The sequence below is a fragment of the Leptosomus discolor genome, chromosome 2 (genome assembly GCF_034619465.1).
Source record: "Leptosomus discolor isolate bLepDis1 chromosome 2, bLepDis1.hap2, whole genome shotgun sequence".
Lineage (NCBI taxonomy): Eukaryota > Metazoa > Chordata > Aves > Leptosomiformes > Leptosomidae > Leptosomus > Leptosomus discolor.
Window position 1 is genome coordinate 116435032 of NC_141392.1, and position 27866 is coordinate 116462897.

Genomic DNA, 27866 nt, shown 5'->3' on the forward strand with positions numbered 1-27866 from the left:
TCATGCAGCCAGTCCTGCGTGGGCTCATGAGAAGTTTCTTGCAGAAGTTGGACTTCGGCTCCCGCTGAATGAGAAAGGGTCTTGCGGCCAAAGGACATTAATTAGGCGATTGCTAAAGCCCCGGGGCTTCGCTCCAGAGCACTTACACAAGTGTGCCACCGGCTCCTTGCTGCTTAAAGTAAGCGTGTCTGGCAGGGCGGTGGTGTGGGTTCTGCTGTTACTGCAGAAGTCCTCTGAGAGAGGGGCACAGAGGTGGAAATTACACTGATGGCACTGTGTCCTCTGAGTGGACATGCCTGCTGGCTTTTGTTTATCCCAAAGCGGTGTGCGGTATACTGTAAAAACAATCTAATTTCTACAGCACAGCTCTGCTCATGCATGTGAACAAAAGTAAGATAAGAATGGTTGGGTAATGTCCCAAAACGGGGACCAAAAGGAGACTGAGCCCTGGGTTTCAGCAGCTAAAATGTCAACCTAAATGTCCAGTACTTCTCACCCCACCGTAGCTCATCCATGCCACGCAAGCTGTATTTTTAGCTCACCAAACCTCTCAGCCTTTCTGCTTCCCGGGGCACTCGCAGTCCCAGAGCCAGAGCTCCCAGCAGGCGCAATGACTTTCTCTTCCCAGGCAATATGTTTGGCCATTTACAGATCTGCACATGGTCTGACTGATCCAGAGATATCGGAGTGCTTTTAAAAACAAGATGTTTTCACCAAAACACTCTCTGATAATCAAACAAATCAAAGGGCAACCTAACTGGACCCACAAAAGCAAAACGTGTAGCTGCCAAAGAACTGCTGTTATCTCTGGCATGGCTGGGTCACAGGGACATTTCACAGAAACAAAAATGTATTTCCTGTGTAAACTCAATTAAAATACCTCCGGCGAAACATTTCATGAGCTCTTAAGACCTGAAGCCAAAGCTACCCAACTGGCTTGTAAGGAATGAGATTACTTCCCAGGGGCTGGTGGAAAGCACCAAGCACCCTCTGCTGCACTCATTAAAATTAGGCTCAACAGCAGCATCCGACCTTGTAAATACCTGGCAGAAGGGTGCTCTGCCCTCCCAGCGAGAGGGAGGCTGCTTCCCACTGCCAGGAGCTCAGATAACGTTGGAGGGCACTGCAGGATTCAGGCGTCCCTCCACAACAGAAGCCACTGGCCTCTACTTGATTCACACACAAGGTTTGGAGAAGACAGCAAAATCTTTGTTGTAAAAGATCAGCTATACCTCTCCTCCTGGGTCTGACCAAGTTGCCTCTCCACAACTGGGTCAGCTTTACTTCAAAGGGAGGAGGACTTTGCTGCCCATGCACAGATCTCTGGGGACAGATGGAGGCTATAGGTTACTCGCTATGCAGGTAAATGAGACTTTGGTTGCTGCCTTGTTCAGTTTCCATCTTGATACTTTTTTTCTGTGTTCACCCCATCATTTGTTCATGTACTCATACTGCAGGATCTGGCTGCTTTTCTTGCTGTTCTGGCTGGGACAAGGGAGGCAGATGGCTCCCCCAGGTTGGTGAAACATGGTAAAAGGATAGTGGGGAGAACTCAGTTATTTTGCTTGTAACAAAATGTGCCTCTTCTCTGCCCTCCAGTCCCACTGGCTCATCTGCTCTATATGTGCTCCCACCAGGTTTTGTAGAGAGCAGTTGCCGCTCCAGGATTTTTTGGATGAAACTGAATAAACTCTTGCTCCACGGAAAGTTCTTCAAGCTGGAAATCAACGGTGAGTCACAAGTGGCTGTCCTGAGTATTATGAAGGCTGGGGAATCACCTAAGCAATGATGGTGTCTGTGACGTGGATGCTGCTGCCATCTACGTGATCACTGGTAACTGACCCCAAAGAACTTGCAGAACATCCTGGCCGCCTAGACCTGGCCTCTCACACCTCAGTTTGGCTCATATCCCTACAGAAGAGCAAAGCTCATATCTACAGTCACAGTCCCCTTTGCCCCTTAGAACTAACATGCTGGGGAAAGGAGAAAGGCTGGTCTGAGGATGAAGGGCTAACATTTGGCTTTCATTCTTTCCTCTGCTGAGCCCTTACACGTCTAGCGAGGAAATCAAAGGCGACATTGCAGCTTGGATATGTCCTGGACAGCACTAATGACAACAGCAGTGTAGGCTGGGTAATACCCAGAAAACACACTCTCAACAAGTGCTGAGTGAGTGCTGCAGCAATTAAAGGATTTTTTTTTAATTTCCTTTTTATTTAACACCACAATGGCAGTTAAATACCCTATTTCAGATTGAACAAAGGGTTTCCATTTTGCTGAGCAAAACAAAAATCTACTTAACCAAAATGAAAACCAGAAAATGTTCACATCAGATTGGAAAAAAAAAAAAAAAAAAAAAAAGTATGTCATTTTGCCCCAAACCAGATTTCTTTCTGTTGAGATCAGCCCACTTTTTTCTGGGGTTTGGGTTTTTTCAATTGATTTGGAGGCAGAACTGAAAAAGTCAAGTACAGCAAGGGTGTGGGGAGAAGTGATAGCATTTATGAGAGGAACTGATATTGCTGGAAAAACCAGACCAGCCTTCAGGCACAGAAAGGTTGTTTGTTTCTTCCAGCTCTAGCAGTTGGTCTCCTAAAAGCTATTCCCTCTTCTTCCAAAATCTTCTCACTTATCTGCTTAGTCTATCCTGGCTGCAAGAACACATCTACTGAAACAGCAGTTATTAGTACTGTTTGACATATAAAGATGACAGACATATCTGGAAATAACAACAGCAGCTAGTTATAACCTATCTGTTTGTACAGATTCTTGTGTCTAACCCGAGACTAAAATAGTTCTTTAATCAGAGGGCAGATAATTAACAAAATATGATGTTATTAACTCTACCAGCATCAAGAGCTGAGCACAGCCAGCTCCCATTGTGCATGTTACTTGGCTCCTCCATAGGTTTAACAGCACACAGCGCCTTGCCAAGCAGAGATGAGCAGCAAACCTGACCAATTTGTAGAAGTGCCCATCCAAAATAGGTCCTTGACTGTATCCTTTGACCAGAGTGAGCAGCAGATTACCACAACATGAGGACTTTTAGAAATGGATAGGCTTACTAGCCCATAACTCTTTTCTAAAGAGTGAAATCAGGTAGAGAGAAATGTATGTGATGCCTCAGAGAAACTCTCCATAATAGTACTTCAAGGTGGCTGTGGCACAAGCTTCTGGACACAAAGAAACAGGCATTAAAGCGAACATAATGTGGGTGAGCTTGAGACATGCCAGACTCTTTCATGCACTCTAACACATACCAGCACAGCTTCGCCAGCTCCTTAACAGCACACGTTGCTGGAGAGTACCCAACTCAGCTGGACCTCTTTTCAGAGGAGAGCTGTGTGAGGGGGCCTCAGCACCACTCTGCCCCATGACTTGCCCTGAGCTTTCCATCCCACGTTGTTCACTTTTTCTGTAGATCCTTATGCTGGCCCCATTCTGCTGGATGAGAAACTAGCGTCTCGCTGTGGCTATGTCCTGTCAGAAGACGTGTGGAGCAACCCCGTCTTCCGGGCGTCAGTGCTTGGCTGTCATGTCATCAACGAGGTAAGGCCCAGAGATGGGCTTGAAAACAACTCAGATGGTACATCCTCTCCAAAAAGACAAGACTGAGCTATTACATGGCATTTTAATGGCATGTTTTGAGAACTCAAGAAATAGTGAACTCAAGGAGTGAGTGTTGATGGTGTAGAAATGAATAGGCAATGGCTCTCCAGTATGAGGTTTGTTCAGCGTGACTGACATGGGATTTCCTCTCTCCATGAAATGACACTTAGCCTAATGCTGCTGACTAGCTGCCAGTTCTCAAGCATATCCTTGTAGCTGCTGATTTGCCAGAGAGTTTCTTGAAAGCCTCTCTGGAAAGAAGTAGGCATCTGCTTGAAAAAGCAACATTTGCAGTGTGATTCTGGCAGATCATTTCCTGGCTTAATTTGTGTGGTAATGTGCCTGTTAACACATGCCTAGGAATGTAGATCACACACATCTATTAGACCCAGATTTGTCTCACGTAACTTTAGCCATCTAAAAGATAATGTCTAGTCTAAACTAGTTGTTTATGCTTCCACAATAGTCAATGGAGAGAAACAGGCATCTCTGGAAGGTGATTCACCCCTTCCTAAAACATGTGTAAAAGCGTAGCCTGGATTTCTAATTTCTAAATGTTAGTTGAGATGAAATGTACCTAGAAACAGAACACATCAGAGTAGAAACTTCGCTGCTTGTCCATGTTTAGTCTGGTTGGTCCTGGAATCCCCACAGAAAAAATAAGGTAAAACTTTATAGGCAGAGGTTATGCTAACAAGAACAGGGGGTGTACAGTGTTCTGTGCAACGACCAGGATTTCCAGACTGGAAATTTCTCTGGAAAGCTTTTGCCTTTTTCTGTAGAAATATACACATCCATGTCACATAGAAGCACAGTCCATAGCTTCATGGGTGGCTCCTGGAATGCTGAAGGACCAAAAGGAGATCTTACTGAAGCTAGTCAAGATAGACACTAACCAGCATTTGTAAGATAGGTCTTAACTACCTACATCAAACTAAAAGCTCCAGTACTTTCTCTCCACGAGTAGGCACGCAGCAGTTACATATGGGAGGAACGTGAACCACACAGTGAGGTAGGTCAGCTCTTCCCCTGACTAGCCGCTCCTTAATACTGTGGCAAGAATAGTGCTGAGATGTGATCTGAGGCAAAGGCTGTAAGTACTCAGGCCATGGCTCTGGCTCCGAAAGCCCTGGCACACAAACTACTTAAGACGGGGTGGTATGTTGGGGGAGCTGTCACTATAGCTCTCAACCTGTTCTCATCCTCACAAAACACCCTCAGAAAGAGGGCACTGGGCTGGATGGTCCCATGCAGCTGCTCCTGGGACCTTCCATACTATCTGCTGAATTGCCCATTTTTCTTCCCAGGCAGACGAGCTGTTTTCACTAACTGTGAACATCAAGGTCTCCTCATTTTCAAGCATGAGGGCAGCTGTGACCTACACCTACCCTATGTACTGCTCCTACTCTTCCTGGGCTTCAAGAGAAATTGTGTGTGAAGAAAACTACATGGAGGTAAAAGCTTTCCCTCTCAAGGTGAATCTACATCCAAGCTCCCTGCCAGGCAGAACAACCTGGACAAATTCCTGTCAGAAGTAGATTTTACACTACGTACCAGGCATAACAGCGGCCTGCTGATATTCAGCAGAGGGTGTGACTGTAGACACTTATTAGTAACACATTTACACGTTATAGGTATTTTGAATGCAGTGAAATTCAGTAAATCTACAAATGATGTAAATCGAGCCACTGCAAGCAAACCAGCAGCCAGACAGGCCAACCTGTTTACCTCACGAGAGTATCTTTGTGTACAAAGGGCTGCAGCATCTGTGAGAATGTCACACTTATACTTGAAATAATAAAACCTAGAGTTCGCAGAGCTGCACCCCTGCTGCATCACACAACTCACAGGACATCATTGTGAGACAGAACCTGCTTCCCTTTGGGTGGTACGATTTGGCTGTCCAGCCTCCTACCAGCATCTACACACCAACGTAAAAACAAGGCACTGAACAAAACAAACTTCACTGCCTTTTGTATGCATCTACTACAGGCAAGATGAAGAAAGCATGATGTCTGAAATGAACACTGACTCCCAACTCAGTGTCCAGAACTCGCCTCACTCTGCAGCACATGCTGGCAAGGTGACACCATAGCACCTACCTTAGGTATGCCGGATCCTGCATTTTCAGGAGTTCAGCCAGCATGGGAAGAGGGAACCATTGTTAAAGCAAATAACCTGCTTCTCTATACCTCCGGTGGAGAGATCCAGATGCCCCTGAAAGTCTCCAGAGTGGAGTCTAGTTTACAGCTTACCAGATATGAAGCAGGACTTTTGATTTACCTGGTTATACACAAAGAATTCCCTCTGCTGTACATGCACCACCATAAATGCCATGGCTTTAATTTTCATTTTAAGGCCACAGAAATTACTGCCTTCAAGAACCTCCTTGGAAACACTTTAATTACCTCCACTGAATGTAAATTGTTAAATCCTGACAGACACTAGAGAAGAAATCCGAAAGCCCTCTGTCTGCTCCCCATGCCTGTAATAATGCTGAAGTCTTTTTTGTTCCCAAAGAATCTCCTCTGTGTCCCCAGGTGTCAGTGAAGACCGACGTCCCTGCAGTTTCAAATGACTACACCGTAGCATGGATGTCAGCACTGCCAGAGGTATGAAGGGGAGTCTTTCCTAACATTTCCTAGCCTGCCTCTTCTCACTAGTCTCATGAGTCATTCTTGTGGCATAGCTCCATCTCTGTCAAAAAAAGGGAGATGGCAAAGACGCCATCAAGTACTGAAAAACCTCTCAAGTTTTCTTAGAGCTGTAGACTGCAAAAAGACATTTAGGTGGGAGGACAGAGCCATATGCTTGTTACGTTAGTGGAAACTGAGTTCAAGACAAACAAAGGTAGGTGGTTCTTCACACAATGGGTAGTGAATCTGTCAAACTCCTTGCCAAAAGATGCTGTGGCTGCTAAAAGCTTGCTTGATCTCAAGGAGAGTCTGGAAAAGTTGACTGAAGAGAAATCAAATAAGACATACAAAATACAAAGAAGCTACAGATAGCTCAGGAGTCTCTGAGCTGAAAATTATTTTTGAGGCTGGAAAGTATTATGGGGAAATATATACGCTTGTCCTATTTTTCTCCTGTCTTCGTTGCCGTTATGCCCATTTTTCCTTTTGACTGTTATGGTTATCATTTCAGAAGACTCTGTTCTAGACCAATAAAGACATTCCCCTCGTCTTGTCTTTGATACAGTACAGCTACATACTATAGAGGGTAGTCTGTGATTTGGCCTCTGGACTGCTCCAGCAATCAACAGACATGAAGGAAATCATTTTATTGACAGCACAGGCATTTTGTCCAAAGGGATTTGTTCAAGGCCACCAGTCTAAGTTTCTTCCAGGGCTGCTATAAGACTATCTCTAAAGATGCCCTAAAGAGCTACAGAATTCCTTCTCTTTACATATATCAATGGTATTTCTTGCCTGGGGTGAACTAGGAGTGTCCAGTGACATTCCAGTTACTAACAGCAAAATAGGTACTACAGTATCGTTGTTTTTAAAGAGGCTTTGGTAGACTTAGATCTGATGCAGCTCATCTCTCTCTTGCAGACTCAAAACGTTGCATACCAGCTATGGCAACTGATGTTTGTTTCTCCATCAGGGAGAAAGAGAATAACGGTAAGCGATGCAGCAAAACTGGGCTACAGCTTCAATAATACACTGTCCCGAGTGTACCTCCGTGCACCCTACCACAGCAACGAGTCTGATGTCAGCATGGTGAGTTGTTGCTCTCAATCAGACACAAACCTCTGCTGTTTCCACAGCCTCTCTAGGACATCAGTTCTCTTTTTCTGCCTGCACCTCAACAGGTCAGTGGTGTAAATATGAACATGGTCACTTCCACTTCCATGTACAGGCAGCGGTGGCTGCTTTTGCTGATTGACACGACTGTCTCCTGTCCTGTTGGTAAGGAATTCTTCCTTGTTCACCAAAAATAACTCCCCATTTCCCTGTGACCCACTCTGTAAGAGAAGAGGTTTACAAGCTGCCCTTGGAGCAACATGAGCTAAGAGTCCATGGTTTTAGTCCCAGACAAACATGTTCCCTGCCGTGACGCTACATTACTTGCATACCCAGTGAAGTGTCGTGCCTTGTCTCTGGTTTCTCAAACACACACATTAGATGCAGGGAACTGGAAACAAGTAAAACTGCTGCAGAAGGGACAGGGAGCCTCCCCTGGACTAGTCCCACAGCCTTGGCTCTCCCCTGTCATATAACTCCACACAGGGGATGCAGCTCTGCATCCTTGGGACTCACCTAGTCCTTTTCTCTGGAGAGGCAGAGCCAGCCTGGCTTTTTGCAGAACAGTGGTGGCTAATGTGAACAACTGATGAGGATGCAGGAGGTTCTAGGTTGTCCTGATCTTGAAGTCAATATTTCAAGGAGAAGGTCCAAACAGGTGGCGCTCTGCCCTATTTTTTATTTTGCCAGTAAGGCAAAATTCCTGGGACCAGAAGGACAACAGAGCAGGTAGCTGGGAGCATGGCTGGTTTTTCTTCTCAATAAATTAATTAGTCATGTGAAAATGGTGATTCAAGTCTACTCCAAGCACCAGGGTTCCTGTGACAAAATAGCCATCAGTTGGCTAATATCCTGCAAAGCGTTTCATTAGTGAAAACTGTAAAGGTACCCTGGTGAAAAGGAGTCAGGGAAAGACATCCATTTGCAGAGTGAAGACTGACTGGTAACTTCAATTACCCAGTCTTCTGAGACTGTCTATCTAACTCAACAGATGGCATCAGTTTTACTGATACTACACTAACATGGACTGTGCCAAGTGTTATCCCCACATTAGTGGTTCAAGAATCCACCTTTCTGACTAAAAACATTTTAATGGGAGTCGATGATCAAGTCATAGTAAACCCAGAGGAGAAGAACTACTTACTGGAGCACAACAAGACACACATTGGAATAACTATCCCTATTGGAGCAGAGGGAGGCAAGCTGAAGGTTAGTACAAACCTGTCACACACGAACACATTTGAAGGCCTGCGCCATGGAAGAGGTTTCTAAATCACGGTTATTCCAAATCATTCCAAATGATGATTGATTGCTGCTTAAAATTCTTAGGTACAGGAAACATTTGAAGACCTAGATGCTCCTCTGTGTTTTGAAAGCACTTACTCATAAACTAAGTGTCTATGATTACAAAATATGGCAGAAACAAGAGACTGTCTTTTGTTATTAAACTATAAGGTATACTAATAAATTAAGAGTGGAGTGATTCCTGGGCACTGGAGTTCAATTGTCTATGTTGTTATAGTATGAAACTAGCCCTAGTAAACTTCTGACCTGAGTCAAGGAGTAATTTCCCTGACAATTTCAATGCAGACAGCATGAGTTAGCATGGGACAGATTCCCAGCATGTAGTTTGCGTGCAGCCACCTGCTCTGAACATACTATGTTCCTTGTCAACCTACAACTTACAGGTACAGAGGCACTGTTGAAAGAAACGTTCAGCAGAACAGAACAGAATGATTTGGATTGGAAGGCACCTTTAAAGATCATCTAGTCCAACCCTCTTGCCAAGGGCAGGAACATTTTCACTAGATCACATTGCTCAAAACTCCATCCAACCTGACCCTGAACACTTAGAAAGGAGCTGGCAATATTCTCACGATGCTCTTTGCCAGTTCCATTTGTGAAGATGGCATTTTGATATATCCCCTTCAGAAGTTTTTTGTGTATCGGTGGACATTTCCATCACTATGTGTACTGTAATACCAGACAGGCTTGGTCCAAAGAACTGTTGGAAGCATCAACAAACTTTCAGAGTAAACTGTGACAGAATGAGAGACATGACTGGTAACCCAGGGATTGTAAAAAATTAAATGCAAATATGGTTATTTACTAAACTTAATGAGGCACCCCCCCCAAGCCTGATACTTCCTTACAGAGAATCTTAGCAGTATCTGAGCCAAACATGGACCAAACAGGCCAAGCAAATGAACAGAAAACCTACCCTAGCAAAATCCATCCCAAACTGTACTAGAATACCATTTTCTCTTTCTAGTGTAATAATTTTAACCTTATTCAGTCATTCCTCTATTAAGCTATTGAGAATTAAGACTTAATCACAAATTTTACCTCCTAGAGCTCCATATCTGGTGGTGTATATGGAGTCATTTACAGTATTGACTTGTTTTTGGAGCACACATGGACAGATGCAGATTGGCAAACCACAAAGTATACTGTCATCAAATCCATCACCACACCTTTCATGCCACAAATACCAACTGTTATCAACAGTAAGTCATTCTTCTCATTGACTTTCACCAATCTCTTGCTTTTGCTGTGTTATACATTGCTCTGTTTGACCTCTGCCATGCAACTACATTTACCAGAATGTTCTCAACTCCCCCTTCCAATTTACTAGCCAAAGCCAAGATTCAAGGTATTATAAAAAATCCCAAACTTTTAGCCTTAACAGATGCAACATTTATCACCTGTCATTATGGGATGAAATGAAAATTATAAGTTGCTGATAAGAACGTAAACATTTCTTTCACACTAACATCCAGATTTTTCCAGTGAGCACTGGAAACCTAGAATAAAGCTGTTGTGTTGTGCAATTATCACACTGGGGAGAAGAACTGCCTGAAGACAGCATTTGTTGATGGCATTTTCTCCCCCAAACTGTCTGCATTTGTTTTCTCGGGAGCATACTGAAATCATTGTGCCATCCAGTGGTGCAGTAATGTTTTTTTAATAATATTTTCCAATGCTTTAAGACACTAAACATCTTTGGAGTTGTCTGGGTAACTGATACAGAAAGAAAAAGGACCCTCTCAGCATAGACTATGATAGTTCTTCTGTATTTTAGGTGGCTGAACCAGATTCTAGATTTCTTTATAGGGAAGTCATTGCACATCTTAATGCACCTCTAGAAAGTTACTGAACCCACTTTCTATAAAGTTGTATGTATTTATTGTTAATCTCCTGCAGCTTGAAGCAATTCTCATGCACTCAGAGCATTTCAGATCTGACTAGAACACAAACACTCATTAATCAGAGCCATTAAAGAGATGGCTGTTGGCTACGTTTCCTGGAACTTGAATAGGAGGCCACCCCAACCGTCTTCTTACTTGATCCACATCAGCAGTAATTTGATGTTCTCTCCCTACAGATACTCTGCCAGAGGAAAGGCTATTTAGTGTTGCATTTGGACACTTTCTTCCCGATGTCTCTCTGGTGGCAATCACAATAGGAAACGTGCCATTTACCCTGAGGGAAGCACAGCACCACGGGTTTAAGATTTATGAAACTCCTTTTTCTAATAGAACAAAAGGATTTATCCTGGAAGTCTCTTTTGATGATCCATATGTTCTAAAGGAGGTAAGATACAGCAGGTCACTTCAGCAGCTGAGTGGAGGAGGTAGGGCAGTCCCTTTTCAGAGCACAGTCTGGCTTTTATTAACCAACAACTGTTCCTCGATCATAAAGGTGCAAATGAGTCTGAGCTCATCTGAATTAAGATTAGAGGCTTGTATGTCCCCACCTTGCTCTCCCTAGGTATCTGTCAGCATCAAGTGTGATTAGACGGCATGAAATAAGACTTGCTTTAGTGTCTGTCGGCATGGCTAACGTCCAAGCGCACGCCCAGCAGGAAGAGGTTTGTCAAATCTCTATTAAATGCTGTCCCTTGAAACAGGAGTGCCTTGGAAAAATAAACCAATTATTGCAATCCTGCAAACACCAGTTACCAACATCCAGTGATTCCTGAACCTACTGTTTATGCAGAGCCATTTGACCGCTGGCACAGGCCATGCACCACACGAGCATGTACAGGCAGACTAAGGGTATTCTAAATGTAATTTTGTTAAGCTTCAGACCATTTCTAATCTAAATATTTGTAAAAAGTATAAACTCACAGAGGGAATTCAGCCTCTCGCTTTAGTGGGAAGATGCATAACTGCAAGTTCTCTACCGCTGTTTCGACCAAATCACACAGAGCTGCGATGTTATTTTCTCCTACAAGGAAAGACATAGTGAGCACACAGGATCAGGACTTGCACAAATAATTTTCAGGCTGCAGTCGAACCACAGTTAAATTGCATAAAGGATCAAAGCAAGCCAAAAATTTTCAGAAGTATTTCTTTCAGATTGAACAGCAGGTTTTACTTTGGGGGCACTTTTAGCAAAGTAAATGAGCATATTGAAAGGGATCTCTCATAGTATCTTCTCTCACCTTCTGTCTTACCAATAACTCACTCTTCTGGGTTCAGTCCACACTCTGAGTAAAGAAGAGTAAGGATTTGGACCCAGATCTCCTTCTACGAGCTCTTTCACCAGTGAGCTACGGGGGAAATTCTACTGTGTTCACTTCTGCCTCCATTTTCTCAACAGGCACTATATTCTCCACATTTATGTTTGGCCAAAAGAGCTGTTGAATCCAGTCCAGATTTCTGAACAGTTTTAGGCCAACTGAAGCGATGTTTTTGGAGACTGAGCTATTTGCAGGGGAGAGGAGGGTGTTGGAATAATTATTTAGTGCTGCTCAGGATATACATTCTTGTCTGTGCTGGAAGCCATTGCTACTGCAGCCTTACACTTCTCTCTCTTTCAGTATGTGAACAGAAATGAAACAAAATATATCCTCCTCATTAACTATACCATAAGTGTGGATCCGGAGATGACACTCTATTATCATTCTGCAGAGGTGGAGTGTGTGATTGCTGATATCGGTAAGATTTCCCCTGATATTAACTGGTTTGCATCAACAGTATGGATCAGGTTTTCATTGAATTCAGCGAGAACAGCTTTCGGCTGAGGATGAGAGCTTTTGGGAAAACCCCACCCTTCAATAGCTCATTATTGGTAACATAGCCAACTTGCTGCTTTTCTGATGGCAGCTCTTCTGCATACTGGCAAGACAGTCTGCCCTCGAGACACTAAGAGCAATAAAAACTAGTGTGTAAAAGAAGTTGGCTTGCAAACTCAGTGAACAAGATGCCTCATAACTTGAACATACATCTACTGGCAAAACTTTCAGACATTGCTATGAGTTTCAGTTTGTCCTCAAATGCAATTCTGCCTCCGCGTCCAGGGCAGAACTCCACTGACTCAAATAAATTCCTGTGAACTCCAAAGACAGCATTTCTGTAAGGAAACAATCATCCACTACAAGCTGTACTTAACAGATCATTGAACCAGTCAGGAGGTCTGATCGGTATTTTCTCAAACTTCTTAGGTTTTGGATGCCACAAAGGTGACAGAGTCTCCTCACTGTCCTATTCTATCTTTGAAACAACTCTGGGTTCAACCCAAAGAAGGCTGAACAAAAAAATGTATTTACAAACATAGCTCAGCTTGCCTTGCTGAAACAGGCAGTAGTCATAGAAGCAAGCTGGCAGGCTACTGCTAAAGCATGAGGATTCCCAATCCCGCCAGTTGTGAGTTGCTACATCCACAACACAGCCAAAGCCCTGCAGACGATGCCAATATGCACGTAACAGCACTGCTGCAGTGCCAGGGCAAAATTTACCCATGATAGAAGTCCCTGCCTGGGCCAAACATCATTGCTCAAACCTTCCTTCACTGCTAACGCTTCATCCCACTTTCTTCCCGCAGAACTACCAGAAGCTGTTGGTTACTGTGATGAAGAAAACCTGTACCTAGCCATCCCTACCTTTGGCTTGCACCAATATTGGAACCTGTACCTTGGTAACAAGCTCCTGAACCGGCATGTTGCACTTGCCAACGGGTATCTTGCAGCTACCAATTCCACACACCTGATCTTGCAAATACCTCTGTTTGCTGCGGGAGTTGTCTATGAGGTACGTGAACTGTATAGCAATGCCTTCTTTAAAGCACATGAGACTGATGTTCATATAGCCAGTCCTCAGTCACAGTTTGTAGTGCCATAGTATTACACATATCGGAAAACCTTCAGAGGGAAGGACTCGGTGTGAGTAAGACAAGAGGTATCAGACATGGACCCTTCTGGTAACACCGTGTATTATGTAATCTGCAGTGCTAAGTTGTCTCTAGAAGATACGTACGAAGTCTTCAAAAACAAACTCCTCAGTATTTTTAGTAAGATGAGGCAAAATGTCCCATCTGTACTGAGCCAGAAACAATATTTCAATATAGCTATTATGAAAGAATCTTTTTTTAAAGGAATATTTTGTAGAAATGTTAAGACATGGCAGGGGAAAATTGATGCTGTAATAAGCATCTGAACTATTCCACAATAACCAGCCAAAATTTGTTTCTGTGGCAGTGATCAATTAATTCATACAAAAAAAATTCTGCCCCCATGTTGCATCAGGCTTGAGTCTTCGCACTGACTTAACTCTTGTGACTTGTTAGTATTCAAGTGGCACAAGTTAAAGAGCAGAACTTTTTGTACATATAGATCGTGTGCATTAACAGGAGACCTCTTCCATCACCTCCTTCACAGGAAGTGTCCTTTCAGAAAATTAAAGCCAGGTTTGATGTTGCCCTAAGGAAAGTGAGAACTATGGAGACCTTACAGATGTTCTCTGTTAGCTGCAGTTTTAATTCTTCATCATTTATAAGTAAGTCATACAACTGATCAATCAATAAAAGGATCTGTGATTCTTTCTGAATCTATAACCAACTCTCTGATTTTCTCAGTATGCCACCCAGACGGCACCGTAATGATATCTGCCCAAATGAAGACCATTCCTGCCATTGATATGAGTAAAACCAAGCTAAGGGACAGCTCTTGCAAGCCTAGAGAGTATAATGAAGGACATGCCTTCTTCAAGTTCCATGTCACTACCTGCGGCACTTCAGTAAGGGTATGCCTATGGCTGAAGCAGATACATCTGCTGGAAGTCCCTGTCTCTCCTGCATTTTCTCTTTTGTTTTCCTGCCCTGGCTCCTGAGAAGATTAAATTTTTAATGAGCTTCCCATATCCACAGGTTGAAGGTGATCACATTATTTACGAAAATGAAATCTCTTATGAGAAGGAGACTCTTCCAGGACAGAGCATACCGACAATCACAAGAGATCCAGACTACAGGTAGGAGCTACTGCTCACTGACACTGCTCACTTTGGTACAGCTGCTGGAAAGTAAAAGTGAACACAAAAATTACCCTTTCTCTTATTGTAGACTAACAGTCCTGTGCTACTATCGAGCAAAAGAGACCCTAGTGCTAGGTGCCTTTGCTAATGATCCATCCGCATCACCTCCCTTTGGCTCCGGTATGATGGTACCAAGACCAAATATTGCAGGTAGGCAATTCTCCTCCATTTTTAAACTTCTGTAAGTCTTTCTGCTCCCTTGTTAAGACGTGTCCTGCCTCCTGCCAAAGAACCTCACTAACATTTCCTTTTCTGCAGTATCCAGAAGGATAAGACAAACCCTGAATGTAGTTTCAAGAGTGTCCAAAGGTAAGTGTCCTCCTAAGAAAATCAGAACATTTCCAAATGTTTTTTAATCTAAATAAAACTAAACAACAACAAAACAACCTGACTTTTTCTCGAGATCAATCTTTTGTGGAATTCTATGAGCCCAATGTGGCAATACTGAAGCGACCTGTGGAGCCTGTGTTTCTTGAGGTGGAGCTAAAAGACGAGAGCCCCAATGCTGAGTTATACCTGGAAAACTGCTGGGTAACCAGGTCTCTAGACCTCAACGGCACCCCAAGATGGAACATCACTATGGATGGGCAAGTAGTTATCGAATAACCAATGCACTCATCAGCAAAGCCCTAATTCCTTCTAGATCTGTTGATCTGTTCTCTCAAATAGGTGTGAGACTAACGGCAGTGAGTATGCTGCAGAGTTCTGTCCAGTAGCTGTTAGCCCCAGGGTGAGACACCCTTCTCATTTTAAAAGGCTAGCAGTAAGGACTCTGGCACGTCGACTGGAACAGGTAAGATTAAGTGAAAGGCTCTCTTCCCACTCACAGACCCTATCTTCTGAACTTCTTAAGACTATTTGAAATATAGCAGATTTAAACACCTCGCAGACTTAAGATTTGCCAGCCTTCAGCCCAAGTAGCCTGACTGGTGCACAGCTTTAATTTAGTTCTCAAATCTGCTTTGCAACACAGTTTCAGTGGCTTGACATTGGACTGGCTGGAGTAAACAAAAGAGTTTGGTATGTAAATATGATTTTTATATAGTGTTCCTGACTTTTTACAGGATCAGATTCATAGCACTTCAGCTCAAAATGCCTAGAACTGAAAAGTCAACTTATGTGCCATAATATCCACTTGAAGTTCCGCTCTGTTGTCTCCCATCTGTCCCAGCCAGTCAACCATCTCCTTAGGTGCCAGCCCAATGGGCAGGGAAGCAGAGTCATGTGGGTTTGGTCTTACACTTCTGAGGTGCTGTCCTCCTCTAATAGGTCTAAGGAGAGCAAAGAAGACCCCAGGACAGTCACCCGAGGGTGCTTTGCTCCTAGTGCACCCAGTTGAGTGGACCCCAGCACATGTACTGACACAAGCCATGGCAGTACCCCTGCCTGGGCAGCTTAAGTAACCACATAATTTTCCGACCTGGCCTTTCATAAGCAATTCAACTTGTGAACTCGCTAGAAATGAACATGATGCAATTCTGGCTTGCGCTGCTTCCTAAGTGCACAGCTGCATCTAGCACTAGATTGAGTTTCTGTCTAGCTTTGATACATAGCCTCATTGCAGCTCGTGAGGTTTTAACTTCTCCTGTCTCAGCCTCTCAGTTACCAAACTGCCTGAGGCCTTCTTTGACACTGAATTTGAAATTCAAGGCAGGTTCAGCTAGAAGATGCCACATGCAAGTGTTCAGACAAGCCTAAGTCTAATCAGCTGTAACTTCTGCAAAAGGCAGACAAAAGACAAAACAATGGTCTGCAGAGCGGGATTTGATATGGACCATGCGGTACTTTTTCTTCTTCTCAGGTGTACGTGCACTGTTTGGTGGCACTGTGCTCTCCTCCCAACGTACTACCCGGCAGCCCCTGCAGAGGACGATGCAGCTCAAGCAGGGAGAGGAAGGGTAGGTGTTCAGGAGAGAAAGAGCCATCGCAAAGCACTCCTGATCTGATGGTTTTAAGGGCTTTAGGAAGTCTGGTTTTGGCATCTGAAATGCCACAAACATGGACTATGTAACGTTACCTTTAGTTCATAATTTAATATATTAATATATAACATATTTAATATGCACTTAACGTGCAGCGTGTGTGTATTCTTTAAAAACTACACAAATAAAATACATTGTGTATCATTCTGAGCCTTTCCAGGTCACCGTTCAGCCAGCCTCCAGGGCTACGTACTTGCTGGACCGATCTGGATTGCTGATCCAGATCTCAGATGATGCATGTAAACTGAATTTGGTAAGAACACCAGGCCCTACGTACTCACCTAGAGAGGTCACTGTGCTTTGTGGCAATGCATACCCTGACCTTCAAGACCTTAGAACCGTAAGTTCTGGGACAAGAACTAGGGAACAGGCAGGGTTTGCAGTCTCCTGGTCTAAGCTTGAGCCTGTAAGAGAGAGAAGAAGGAGAGCTACCTGCCAAGCCAAACACAGGTGGCATAGCTCTGGAGAAGATGCCAGCAGCAGAGCAGGGCATGTTGGAGTTGGGCTGTAGCAGGCAGTTTTGGAACCAGATACTATTTCAACAGGTTTTCAACTAGACTGCCCCCAGTCTGAAAGAAAATAGATCCAAGATTTTAGAAACAAAACACTAAGGCACAAATCACTGCCATATGCCAAATTCTTTTGAAGGGTCTAAATCCTCCAGACTGTTAGGGTTTACCCTATAGCTTCGTCTGCCCTTGTAGAACCAGAGCTGTTCATCTGTGTGCTCCAGCCTCACTCCTCACTTCACTGTGTGCGTGTCTCCAACAGCACCCGAAGGCTCTGATGCGCTTGCTGCTTTCTAAACGGTGCGACACACAGGAGCTACCTCTTTCAGTGACCACCAGAACTATCTTGTTGGAAGGGAAAAGACCAGACAGCGGGATTCAGGACAGCACCACAACACTGGCAAATGCTAGGGTCTGCTAACAGGATTAGCAAATATTGTAACCTGTTGCCTCTCTGAAGTGGCTACAAAAGAAAACTTACCAGAAAATAAACCAAGGATGCAAAATAACACTTCTTGTTTCTTCCAGCTGTTGAAGTATGGACTTGTAGATCACTAAAATTATGCCAGCCCTGAATACAGCTGCTGCTTGTAATATTTCATAAGGTGACTGCCAATCATCCCACGTGAATGTAAAGTGCGAATCTGAAAAGTCAAATAAAAATACATACAAAGTAATGTAAGTGCAGAACATCTCCTTGCTAATGTGCAACAGCAACCATCTGGTGTACCAACACCAGCTTCAAAGAGCCAAGCAATCTGCTACTTGGGGCCTCTTCCATGTGCAACACAACAGCATACTTTTTTTCCGCACTGATGCAGATTGACCTGAGCATCTTGGAAACCTGTTAGCTCCTCACTTTCCTCTCACCTATCCCTGTATGGAAAAGGCTAACTCTGCAAAATGGGAGAAGATGGATGCTCTAACATGAGTAAAAAGGACAACTTACCTGGTATCTTGTTCTCTGTGTCCACAGAAAACATTTCTTTAAAATTATTTTCTTGAGATAAAGGACAAACCAGACACATGACCACCTGTAAGCACTCTCAGGATGTGCCTGCACTGTCACCGAAGGGGTGCCTGCAGCACGAGGAGGTGTTGAGCAGCAGTGCAGAAGGGGCAATTGCGCTGATGTCGACAGATGCTAATAGCACACACGCGTGCAGAACTCCAGCGGGTTTGCACAGCTCGTACAGCCTCTGTCTTCACAGGCTGGCTGGTTACGCACGCCAATTAGTGCACATAACATGGCACACTTCCCAAAAGCTGCAGTCATGCCTGTGATAATGGCTGAATAAATGTAGTCTTAAAGCTGTACATCCTGAAGGACTGTTTTGTAAAAAGGAATCAGAGGGTACTGGGATCCCAAGACCCCCTTCAGCAGCAGCCTGGGAGATGCCTTCCTCTCTGCTGTATGAGCAGTGCACTCTGCTGACCGCAGCTAACACTGCAGAGCCAAGCAAGCTTACTGCTCCCACACGTTTTCCAAGGGAGCACATTCCCCATTTTTAATGTTAACAGTAACAAACTCAACAGTTTAGGTTAACTTTCCATTAATCTAAAAAGCAGTCCTTTTGAAATCTGTAAACTGGGATGAAGGTTAAACAACGATGACTACATGCTAGCTCTTCTTTTCCCAGTGCTCATGGGACACTGTCTAGTTCCATGCAGATGAGCATCGGGTCTGGTGTTGCGTCACTGAGGTTTGCTCGCTCTGCTGTCTTGCAGAGCAGATTCAGGCAAACCTGTCTTCAGCAAGCGGGATATCCCAGATCTTTCCCTTTTGCCCTGGAAAGCCAGAAAGGGATCCAGCAGCCTTCCATACCCATCCACCCACCGCTTGGCAGATGGGGAGACCCTTCTCTTCTGGATACGTTGGGAAGGAAAGGGAGAAGGTGAGACAGACCTGCGTTCCCATTTTGACAGGCATTTCAGGTTCTCACATTCTCACAGACAACCCAAAGAAATTCCACATCCTTGGTTTCCTCCTCCTACCTTGGTTGCTGTTCAAGGCATAGGATGTTTTTTACAATGAATGACACAAGTGTGTTAGGGTTAAGCATTCATTGTTCAGCTTTGAGGGAGTCTTTCCCAAGACACGATTCAGCCATGCTATTGCACAGTGTATTGCTCTGCATCTCGGTTCTCCTGGGATTACTCCCTCCTCTCAGGTGTCGCAGACAGAACTTCACCACCTAACTCATGTCCTAGACTGCAGTTTTCAGGCCTATGAGCTTAAACTCTTTCTTGGATCAGGCTTTCAGGAACCACTCTGGTCATTCTGCTATAGTTGAACATTATTCAGCCAATGCAGAGAAAAGGAAATAGGAAGGTGCAAGAGATACGTTAAATGCACAGACACAGGCAGACAGGAGTCCCCACAAGCCTGGAAAGCACTGAACTTTGGATCAGCCTTTTCCACAGTAGTAGGAGTTAGGTTGAAACTTAGTGTCGTGATGTCTATGACAGGGTTGGACTAGCTGTTCCGTGCTGGGAGATGAAGATATCCTTCAGGTCCATCTCACATGCTTATTGTACAACACAAAGACATGAATGATGAAAAACCTGATCGTCATGGGCTGTAGGAAGCAACACTGTGGACTGCATCCAATCCCTCCCTGCTCACGGACTAAAGAGATCCTACAAGGAAAATCTTGGAAGCAGTTAAATCTTCAGAAAGAGACTACAGAGTTCAAAACTCAAACGATCACAATACGGTGCTAGGAGGGCCTCCACCTTGACCTGATCTCACAGCAAACTTTTTTCATCAAAAGCAACCAGCCCTTCGATCATGTAAGAAAGCCACAGGCTGAGGTCAAAACCATTCTACTGATACAGCCTCTGCCTCTATTAAAAGCATTAGACAGACCAACAATAACCTGCTAACACAAAAGAATACAGAATTCTATCCTTCTACTAGCAATCTTCAGTTTTGAACATATTTTTGCCTCTTTCTGAACCCTTCCCTTTGATAGCCAGGGGAGAGCACGACCTGCATAGCTGAGCTTGACTGATACCAAGGCACTCATTCCCCACAGAATTTGAATAGTGCACATTTATTTCTTACCAAGGTTGCCTCCTAAACGGGGCAGTGAACAGCGCAGCCCGCAGTTGTTAACGGCCAAAGGTTTTCAGGTTTTTAATGCTGACTTACCTTAATGTTGTCCACTCGGAGGGAAAGCACATGGAAGAACATCATATTCTGGCCACTTGACAACCTAACCCTTTCCCCTCAACGTGCCGCAGCTTCCCCTTCGGAATGGCTCTCCTTGTTCCCCACAATGCATCTCACACCAAACGTATATGAAACACTTCTCATGCTGCTCTGTGCCCTGCTAATGCGGGAATTTGTCATCTTTTCCTACCTTTCTGCAACAGTAAGGGAAGGGCCTTGCAACACTGCAAGTGATGTGACAACTCCTCCTCCCGTGTTTCAGTAGGACAAATAGGGTACCAGGGAAAAGCACAGGGTGATGATGTTATTCTTTGCCTTGTTCTCCGAGAAAGTAAGATCTTTCAAGACTGTTGTTCCAGATTCAGAAGAAAAAACACAATCCATTCTGTAATGTGTTGAGGAAATCATATATTTTTTGTAACTTTAGAGGTAAATCACCAGGTGAGAACACGGTTACTCGTTGCCAAATTAATCCCAGCTACGGGGAGCAAACTAAACAGAGGGGCTGCAGTGACAGCTGCATGAAGGAAAGAGTGAAGGGCTTTTGGAAAGTAGGTTCATCGGTAGGAAACCTTGGGAAAGCAGCCGTGAGTTGTTCACGTCTGAAGCATTTCTGGCCAGAGTAGAGAGACAGTCAGCGCACACTAGCAGCAACCACCTCTTGGACTTACTGGTGCAGTGCCATGACTTTGACCAGCAACTGCTTCGCAAGGGCAGTGGAGCGGGTGGGCAGGACTGACCCAGACGCTCTGCAGAGGTTTGTGATTTTCAAGCAGGGACGACCACTGAAGGCCGGTGAAGGTGTAAAGCCACAGCACCTCTGTGTCGCGATCCAAACCACTAAACTCTTCATTAGACTTAATTCTTAAAGGATTATGAACAGGAAGCCTTGCAGGACAAGGGGAGCTGCTAAACACATCCTCCTCTTCAAGTTTACTGGGTTTTTTTAATATTGATAATGGTGGTTTATACCCTTTCAACAGTCCTGAGTGAAAGAACACTACACAATACTACTTAATAAATTCAGACTGAAAACTGGAAAGCCAGAGAACTAAGTGACTCATGCATGCACGTGAAAGGGGAACATGTGTGTGAGAACCTTACTGGCCAAAAATACCTTGACAGAATTCCAATTTATGCCGAAATGCACTATCACAGTTCATCCTTTTATGGGAGAGGCAAGGAAATACTGTGGAGAATCTGCTATAAAACAGCTCCTAGTCCAGTGAAATATTTCTGTGCCAACAATGAGTGCACTGTAAGCGACTGAGCAACATTCACAAAACAACACAAGCGGGGAAGTAGGACGGCTGTTACTACTAGTGTCTTTGTTTTCTAAAATACTTATTTGCTGTTGATCTTTTGATTTTTACCTGTACCTTGTCATTTAAACAGTGTTCTGTGCAGAAACACACCAGTGATCTCTCCTCCCAAAGTGAAATTTCACAGGTCGTATTCAACTGCTCGTAACTGTCTTAATTTTCTTGGCGCAGCAAGTCAGGAACAGGTTCAGTTCTAGCTCACCTTCTCACCATCAACCAAAAGTTGGCATGATTTCTGTTTTTGAGACTGAGGTGGCACAAAACATGCCAAGTCCTTAAATTATCAATGTTGTTTTAGAGACAGATCACTAAGATATAAAAATGGAAGCAAAACACATACTTAATATACCCAGAAAAGTCAAAAATTAAACTTTTGGGAAAAAAAAAAGGGTCATTGTTATGACATCACGGCCTGCTGTCCAAACCATAGTTACATACTGCTATCGTGCATCCTACGTATGTAACCTCGAAATCGCTGCTGTCAAGTGTCAGGAGCACAAGGTGCCAACGCAGTGTTTTCTCAGCCCCGTGCTCCAGACTGGCTCCCTGGGGCTGCTGCAGTTTCAGCCCAGAGCCCAAAGCCATCCCAGTACAGCTGCTGCGGAAGGTGCTCAGAGGCTCGAGTCTGTTCTCCTGACTCACCCAGGGGTCTCACCACCTTCAGCGAGCCCCGCACTTGTGCAGGCCCCAGGACCATTCACGGAGAAACTCACCATAAGAAGTAGAACTGTCATTAGCATAATTAATTTTAAGAAAAAAAGTAATCCTAATGCTCATGTAGGCAACCAAAGGGTATTTCTTTTATTAGAACTTGTATTGCCATGAACATGCAAGGGCACTTCTCATCGATGATCTACAGATTTCAGCCATGGTCCCTCCTGTCACGTGAGAAACGAAGCTGCCTGGGTATCCACAGCCAGTCCAGACAGACTTCACATCGCAGTTTTCAAGCAATTGACCTTGTAAGTAAAAAGGAGAAAGCCACAATTCCTCCTGTGAACACCCCAGTCACACTCTCCACCATAAGCTCTCTACAGACAACCATAAGATAAAAAGTACACGTTCATTTTTATGAATCGAGTTATTAATCGGTCCAATATTTTCACAGAAGGATTACAAAAAACAGGTATGCTCCGTTCCTGCCTGTTCAGGTAACGCAAAACTACCTCTAGGAGTGAACGAACATACAAAGGACTGAGTTCTGATGGCACATTCCTCACGCAAGGTACAGATGGTGTTACCTAAAAAGAGCTCATTGCTTCTCTTCAGTGTTTCTTAATACAGAAACACCCTGAAGTGAAAAGAAAATCAGTTACTGCAGCATCTCAAGGACACCTTATAATTAACAACTGCACTTTTAGCTTACATCAAATTTACATTTAAATGTGGACAAACACAAACATTAAATCACTGTACTTCTCACAAGCTCCAGTCTTAAGCATTTAAATTTTCTATACTTTGATTTCTCTTCCCCATGAAAGACTGTTTAAAACGATCCGTGAAAAGAGTACAGAGACACAGTTTTAATAAGAGAACAAGAGACTCCATTTACCGTTACTGAGCTTCCAACATCTTTATGAAGCACAAAATCTGTGCAGGTATCTCACACAGATCTAACATTACACTTTTCCTCAACACTTATATTCCTCAATATCCAAAGAGAGTTTCTTTTGCAATCGTACTCCATTTTTAACTTATTTACCAGATAATAAGGTTTCTTCAGTAGGTCATAACGGATGTAAATGATCTTGTGTTTCATCCATCAAGGACAAAGATCATGTAAACGTTTTCAAAACATTTTCACACCACTGGCTGCATTTTCAATAACCCCGCTTTTGTTTTTCTTCTTTATCAAGAATAGCCTGTTTTAGACTCAGTGCAGCATCTTCAAACTGCGGGTTTAACTCTAGTACTTTCCTAAAATCTTTCATGGCATCATCAAAGCATCCTGTTCCAAAAGAAAAGAAAGAAAGAATGAATTCTCTCTGTAACTGCTCAAACTCATAAACCACAACTGAAGAATGACTCCTAATGCTTTCACTAATAAGAAGTAGCAGCTGAACTTACTGGAACCACATTTGGATTCTCCAGAGGCCGAAATAAAAAGTCATAGATCTTCAGGGCAAGCACCAGAGTGCCTATTTTTGAACCTAAAACGGGTTTAGAGCTCAATTCAGCCAGCTTATTCCAGGATAAGGAGCCCAAAGGCCCACACCAAGAGCCAGGCTGCCTTACACCTGGAATACGGCTTGGTGCTTCTCAGCTGATGCCCTTGGTCAGGCTCCATCCTCCTAGCGCTCCCTCTAATCCCTCAGCTTCTGGGTCTTGATTTTGCAGCCGTCAAGCCCCAGTGAAAGCAACAGGGGCGCCATTTTCTCACGGCACATTAAAACTTGGGCATTCCGGCTGTGCATCAGCACGGGGCGGGGGGGTATCCCTGCGCCCGGGAGGGCGGGAGGGAGGGTCAAGGGCCGCCGCCGGGCTCGCAGGTCGCACGCCCGGGTCGCCCTGCCCTGCCCTGCCCCGGGTCACCCGAGCGAAAGGCCCCGGGCCCGGCGGCGCCGGCGGGACGGACTGCGCGGCGGGGCCCCGCGGCCTGGCCCGTACCCAGCCGGTAGAGCACCAGGCCCCGGTTGTAGTAGGGCACCTCGAAGCCGGGCTCGCACTCGATGGCGGCCGTGTAGTCCTCCATGGCGGCGGCGAACTCCACCCGGAGGTACTTGATGTGGCCCCGGTTGTTGAGGGCCGTGGCGACGTCGCGGCCGGCGCTGCGCGGGGACAGAGGCAGAGCGGCCGTTACGGCGGGGACCGCGCCCCACCCGCCCCGCTCCGCTCCCCCCCCCCCCCCCGCCTCCACCGGCGCGTACCCCGCGGGGGCGGGGCCTCCGGCGGGCCCCGCGCACCGGGCGATGAACCGGCTGTAGAGCTCCTCCGCCGCCGACAGCCGCCGCGCCGCCAACTGCGCCTGCGCCGCCGCCAGCAGCTCCTCCGCCGCGCCCGGCGCCTCCCGCGCCATGGCAGCGCCTCCGGCGGGCGGCGGAGCTACGTCACGCGGGGCGGGCGCGTGACGTCACGGGTACGGCACCGGCCGGAAGGGGACGCGAGCGCCGGGGGCAGCCGTGAAGGGGACGGGCAGAGGGCTGTGCCTGGCCCCCGCCCCGCGGGTCCCGCAGGTGGAGCGCGGAGTGACGTAAGGGGCACGGCCCCGAGTGACGTAACGGGCACGGCTCGGTAATCAACATTTCTGCAAGGAAGAAGAAACCCCGGGCAGAAAACAATTGCTGAGGAGTATTTACTGCCCGCTCTGTGTGCCCGCGCTTCCGTGAAGCCTCTGACACCGTCTCCCACAGCACTCTCCTAGAGAAGCCGGCGGCTCACGGCCCAGGCAGGTGCACACGGAGCTGGGTTAGAAACTGCCTGGACGGCCGAGCACAGGGAGTGGTGGTGAATGGAGTTAAATCCAGCTGGTGGCCGGTCACAAGCGGTGTCCCCCAGGGCTCAGTGTTGGGGCCGGTCTTGTTTAACATATTTGTCGATGATCCGGATGAGGGGATTGAGCGCTCCCTCAGTGAGTTTGCAGATGACACTAAATTGGGTGGGAGTGTCGATCTGCTCGATGGTAGGAAGGCTCTGCAGAGGGACCTGGACAGACTGGATGGATGGGCTGAGGCCAATTGTATGAGGTTCAACAAGGCCGAGTGCTGGGTCCTGCACTTGGGTCACAACAACCCCATGCAGCGCTACAGGCTGGGGGATGAGTGGCTGGAAAGGTGCCCAGCAGAAAAGGACCTGAGGGTGCTGGTCGACAGCTGGCTGAACATGAGCCAGCAGTGTGCCCAGGTGGCCAAGAAGGCCAACAGCATCCTGGCCTGTATCAGCAATGGGGTGGCCAGCAGGAGTAGGGAGGTGATCGTGCCCCTGTACTCGACACTGGTGAGGCCACACTTCAGATGCTGTGTGCAGTTTTGGGCCTCTCACTGTAAGAAGGACATTGAGGTGCTGGAGCGTGTCCAGAGAAGGGCAACGAAGCTGGTGAAGGGTCTGGAGAACAGGTCTGGTGAGGAGCAGCTGAGGGAACTGGGGCTGTTTAGTCTGGAGAAGAGGAGGCTGAGGGGAGACCTTATTGCTCTCTACAGCTACCTGAAAGGAGGTTGTAGTGAGGTGGGTGTTGGTCTCTTCACCCAAGTAACAAGTGACAGGACAAGAGGAAATGGCTTCAGGTTGTGCCAGGGGAGGTTTAGATTGGACATTAGGAAAAATTTCTTTACCAAAAGAGTGGTCAAACATTGGCACAGGCTGCCCAGAGAAGTGGTGGAGTCACCATCTCTGGAGGTGTTCAAAAAAAGTGTTGATGTGGCACTTCGGGACATGGTTTAGTGGGCAGGGTGGTGTTATGTTGATGGTTGGACTTGCTGATCTTAGAGGTCTATTCCAACCTAATGATTCTATGATTCTACTATTTTCCTTACAAAATGGGGTTTATTCTTACCCGGCCTAAGTTTAGGCATTACACATTAGCACTGAAGAGGTCTCACGCTCCGCGCTCAGACCACCCTCAGGCAGAACAGGGACATCGAGGGCCAGGGCTGCTGCCAGGCTGCCAAGCACTGGCTGCTCCTGGTGCAGAGCAGGGACCTGCAGCACTTCCAGCGCAGAGGCTCAAACCCAGCATCAGAACAGCGCAGTCCTAGGTAAAACGGCATTCCTTAAACCTTCGTGTGTAGCCAGGATGACAGTTCAACCCTTGCAATCTGTTCAACAGATGTCAGCTGCTCTTTTCAAGCTACTTAAAAGCAGCTCATTACCAGATTCCAGTTGGAAGGTTCATAGTTTTCCTTAACTGGCTGAAGACATCACCAAAGCTCAGGAACCCAGACGCAGACGGACGGCACTGACAGCTGAATGTTTGCAAGCCCTTTATTGCCATGGTGGGTTTGAATACACTTGGCAAAAGAAGAGAGCACAAAGGTATGCCTAAGCTGGCACCATCGCTCTAGTATAACTGTAGTAGAAAAACATGCAATAACGCTATCAGAACTACTGTGGCATTACTTCAACTCTGGAATTATGTTCTTCAAAAAACTGTGAATTTCAAGAAAACACAATAATTTCCTATGGAATTACAAAAATGAAAAATGGAGCTAGCTCAGAGTAAAACGTATTAAGATGAACCTACATTCAGTTTGCATGGTTTTGAAACTAGGTTCAATTTACTAGAAAAGAATGCTTTTACCTTAAACCTTTGTAAAAAAAAAAAGTAACAAAAAAATGGGAGTCTAATAACACAGTTGTTTAAATGGAACCAGTAAAGGTTTCCCTTGTGGGTTTTCTGTTTTGTTTTGGTTTTTTTAAATGTTTCTCTAATAGCAGCACTATCTGTTACGATATAGTACCTGAGTTCTATTTTAAAATATAGTACATCGGTAACATTTTAGAGAGTATTTTTAGGAGACAAAACAGATACGAGGATAAACAGTCCTTTATCCTCTGCTATGCTGTACTGTGGCACAGAGGACAGAAGCTGTAATTGCCTGCTTCTTTGGCTTTCATACAGTGCTTACAGACACTGCACATCCAGAATCGATACTCCAGGATAGGGTCTCCTGTTGCAACACATACGGGAAGTTTCCCATCACCGCTATTTAAAAAAAAAAAAAAAGTGTAAATAAAGCTGAAAGAATAAAAACGTTATTTTAAAATAGCAGTGTTGTTTTGTAGAAATTTGCAAAACAGCGTAAATACCCAATTGTGTGCCTACAGGAGGTACAAAACTTGTGATGCTCATCTGTACAATACTCTGCTCTATTCAGACGTGCGCCACTTCTTGATTAGAAGTTACGAAATCACCCAACACTTCACTGTTAACATAGCCCGGTACGTAAATCTTCACACAACAGAATGCACCCCCCCAGAACCATGCAGTCAACAAATTGGGACCAGCAGATGCACGAGATTAAGTGAAAAGCAGCGGTGAAGGCTGCATGACATAAGGTCCAGTTAGACACCTGCACTACTATTACATTTATTCCTCTGAAGAGTCAACATGAAAGCCGCTGGTGAGATTCTGTACATCTGCACAGTAAAATCAGACAAGACAAGTTAAAATCCTATTAATCAAAAAGAAAACTGATTCACCATCCATTTCCATACTCACAAATTCCATGCTGTTAGCAGGAATCATGTATCAAGGAAACCACTGGGTACAGC

At 45.3% G+C, this 27866-nt stretch overlaps 3 protein-coding genes across 5 annotated transcripts in view; 1 reads left to right on the plus strand and 2 right to left on the minus strand.

The window, feature by feature from the left end:
* Positions 1 to 1311: 1311 nt before the first annotated feature.
* Positions 1312 to 16887, plus strand: LOC104351497 (uncharacterized). Of its 2 annotated transcripts, none has more exons than XM_086461604.1 (22): positions 1312 to 1361; positions 1437 to 1516; positions 1638 to 1730; positions 3422 to 3549; positions 4917 to 5063; positions 6150 to 6221; positions 7167 to 7334; positions 7427 to 7523; positions 8350 to 8567; positions 9712 to 9865; positions 10744 to 10952; positions 12184 to 12301; positions 13188 to 13393; positions 14020 to 14137; positions 14217 to 14383; positions 14508 to 14608; positions 14700 to 14821; positions 14930 to 14980; positions 15075 to 15258; positions 15341 to 15464; positions 16473 to 16569; positions 16814 to 16887. In XM_086461604.1, the coding sequence occupies exons 1-22, from the start codon at positions 1312 to 1314 to the stop codon at positions 16885 to 16887; spliced, it is 2778 nt and encodes a 925-aa protein (XP_086317730.1). The 2 variants fall into 2 exon arrangements, with proteins under 2 accessions (XP_086317730.1, XP_086317731.1); XM_086461605.1 differs by having other exon boundaries at positions 1334 to 1362; positions 1458 to 1516; positions 16805 to 16887.
* A 5546-nt stretch (positions 16888 to 22433) lies between these two features.
* TTC32 (tetratricopeptide repeat domain 32) lies at positions 22434 to 24675 on the minus strand. Of its 2 annotated transcripts, XM_086461606.1 has the most exons (3): positions 24527 to 24675; positions 24267 to 24427; positions 22434 to 23607 (listed from the first exon to the last, which is right to left on the minus strand). In XM_086461606.1, the coding sequence occupies exons 1-3, from the start codon at positions 24673 to 24675 to the stop codon at positions 23480 to 23482; spliced, it is 438 nt and encodes a 145-aa protein (XP_086317732.1). In that variant the 3' UTR covers positions 22434 to 23479. The 2 variants fall into 2 exon arrangements, with proteins under 2 accessions (XP_086317732.1, XP_086317733.1); XM_086461607.1 differs by having other exon boundaries at positions 24267 to 24675.
* Positions 24676 to 26608: 1933 nt separating this feature from the next.
* Positions 26609 to 27866, minus strand: part of WDR35 (WD repeat domain 35) — a 45212-nt gene continuing 43954 nt past the window's right edge. The window contains exon 28 of the mRNA XM_086461608.1: positions 26609 to 27297. Coding sequence (XP_086317734.1) covers positions 27150 to 27297 — 148 coding nt within the window. The 3' untranslated portion in view covers positions 26609 to 27149. The remainder of the gene's footprint in view (positions 27298 to 27866) is intronic.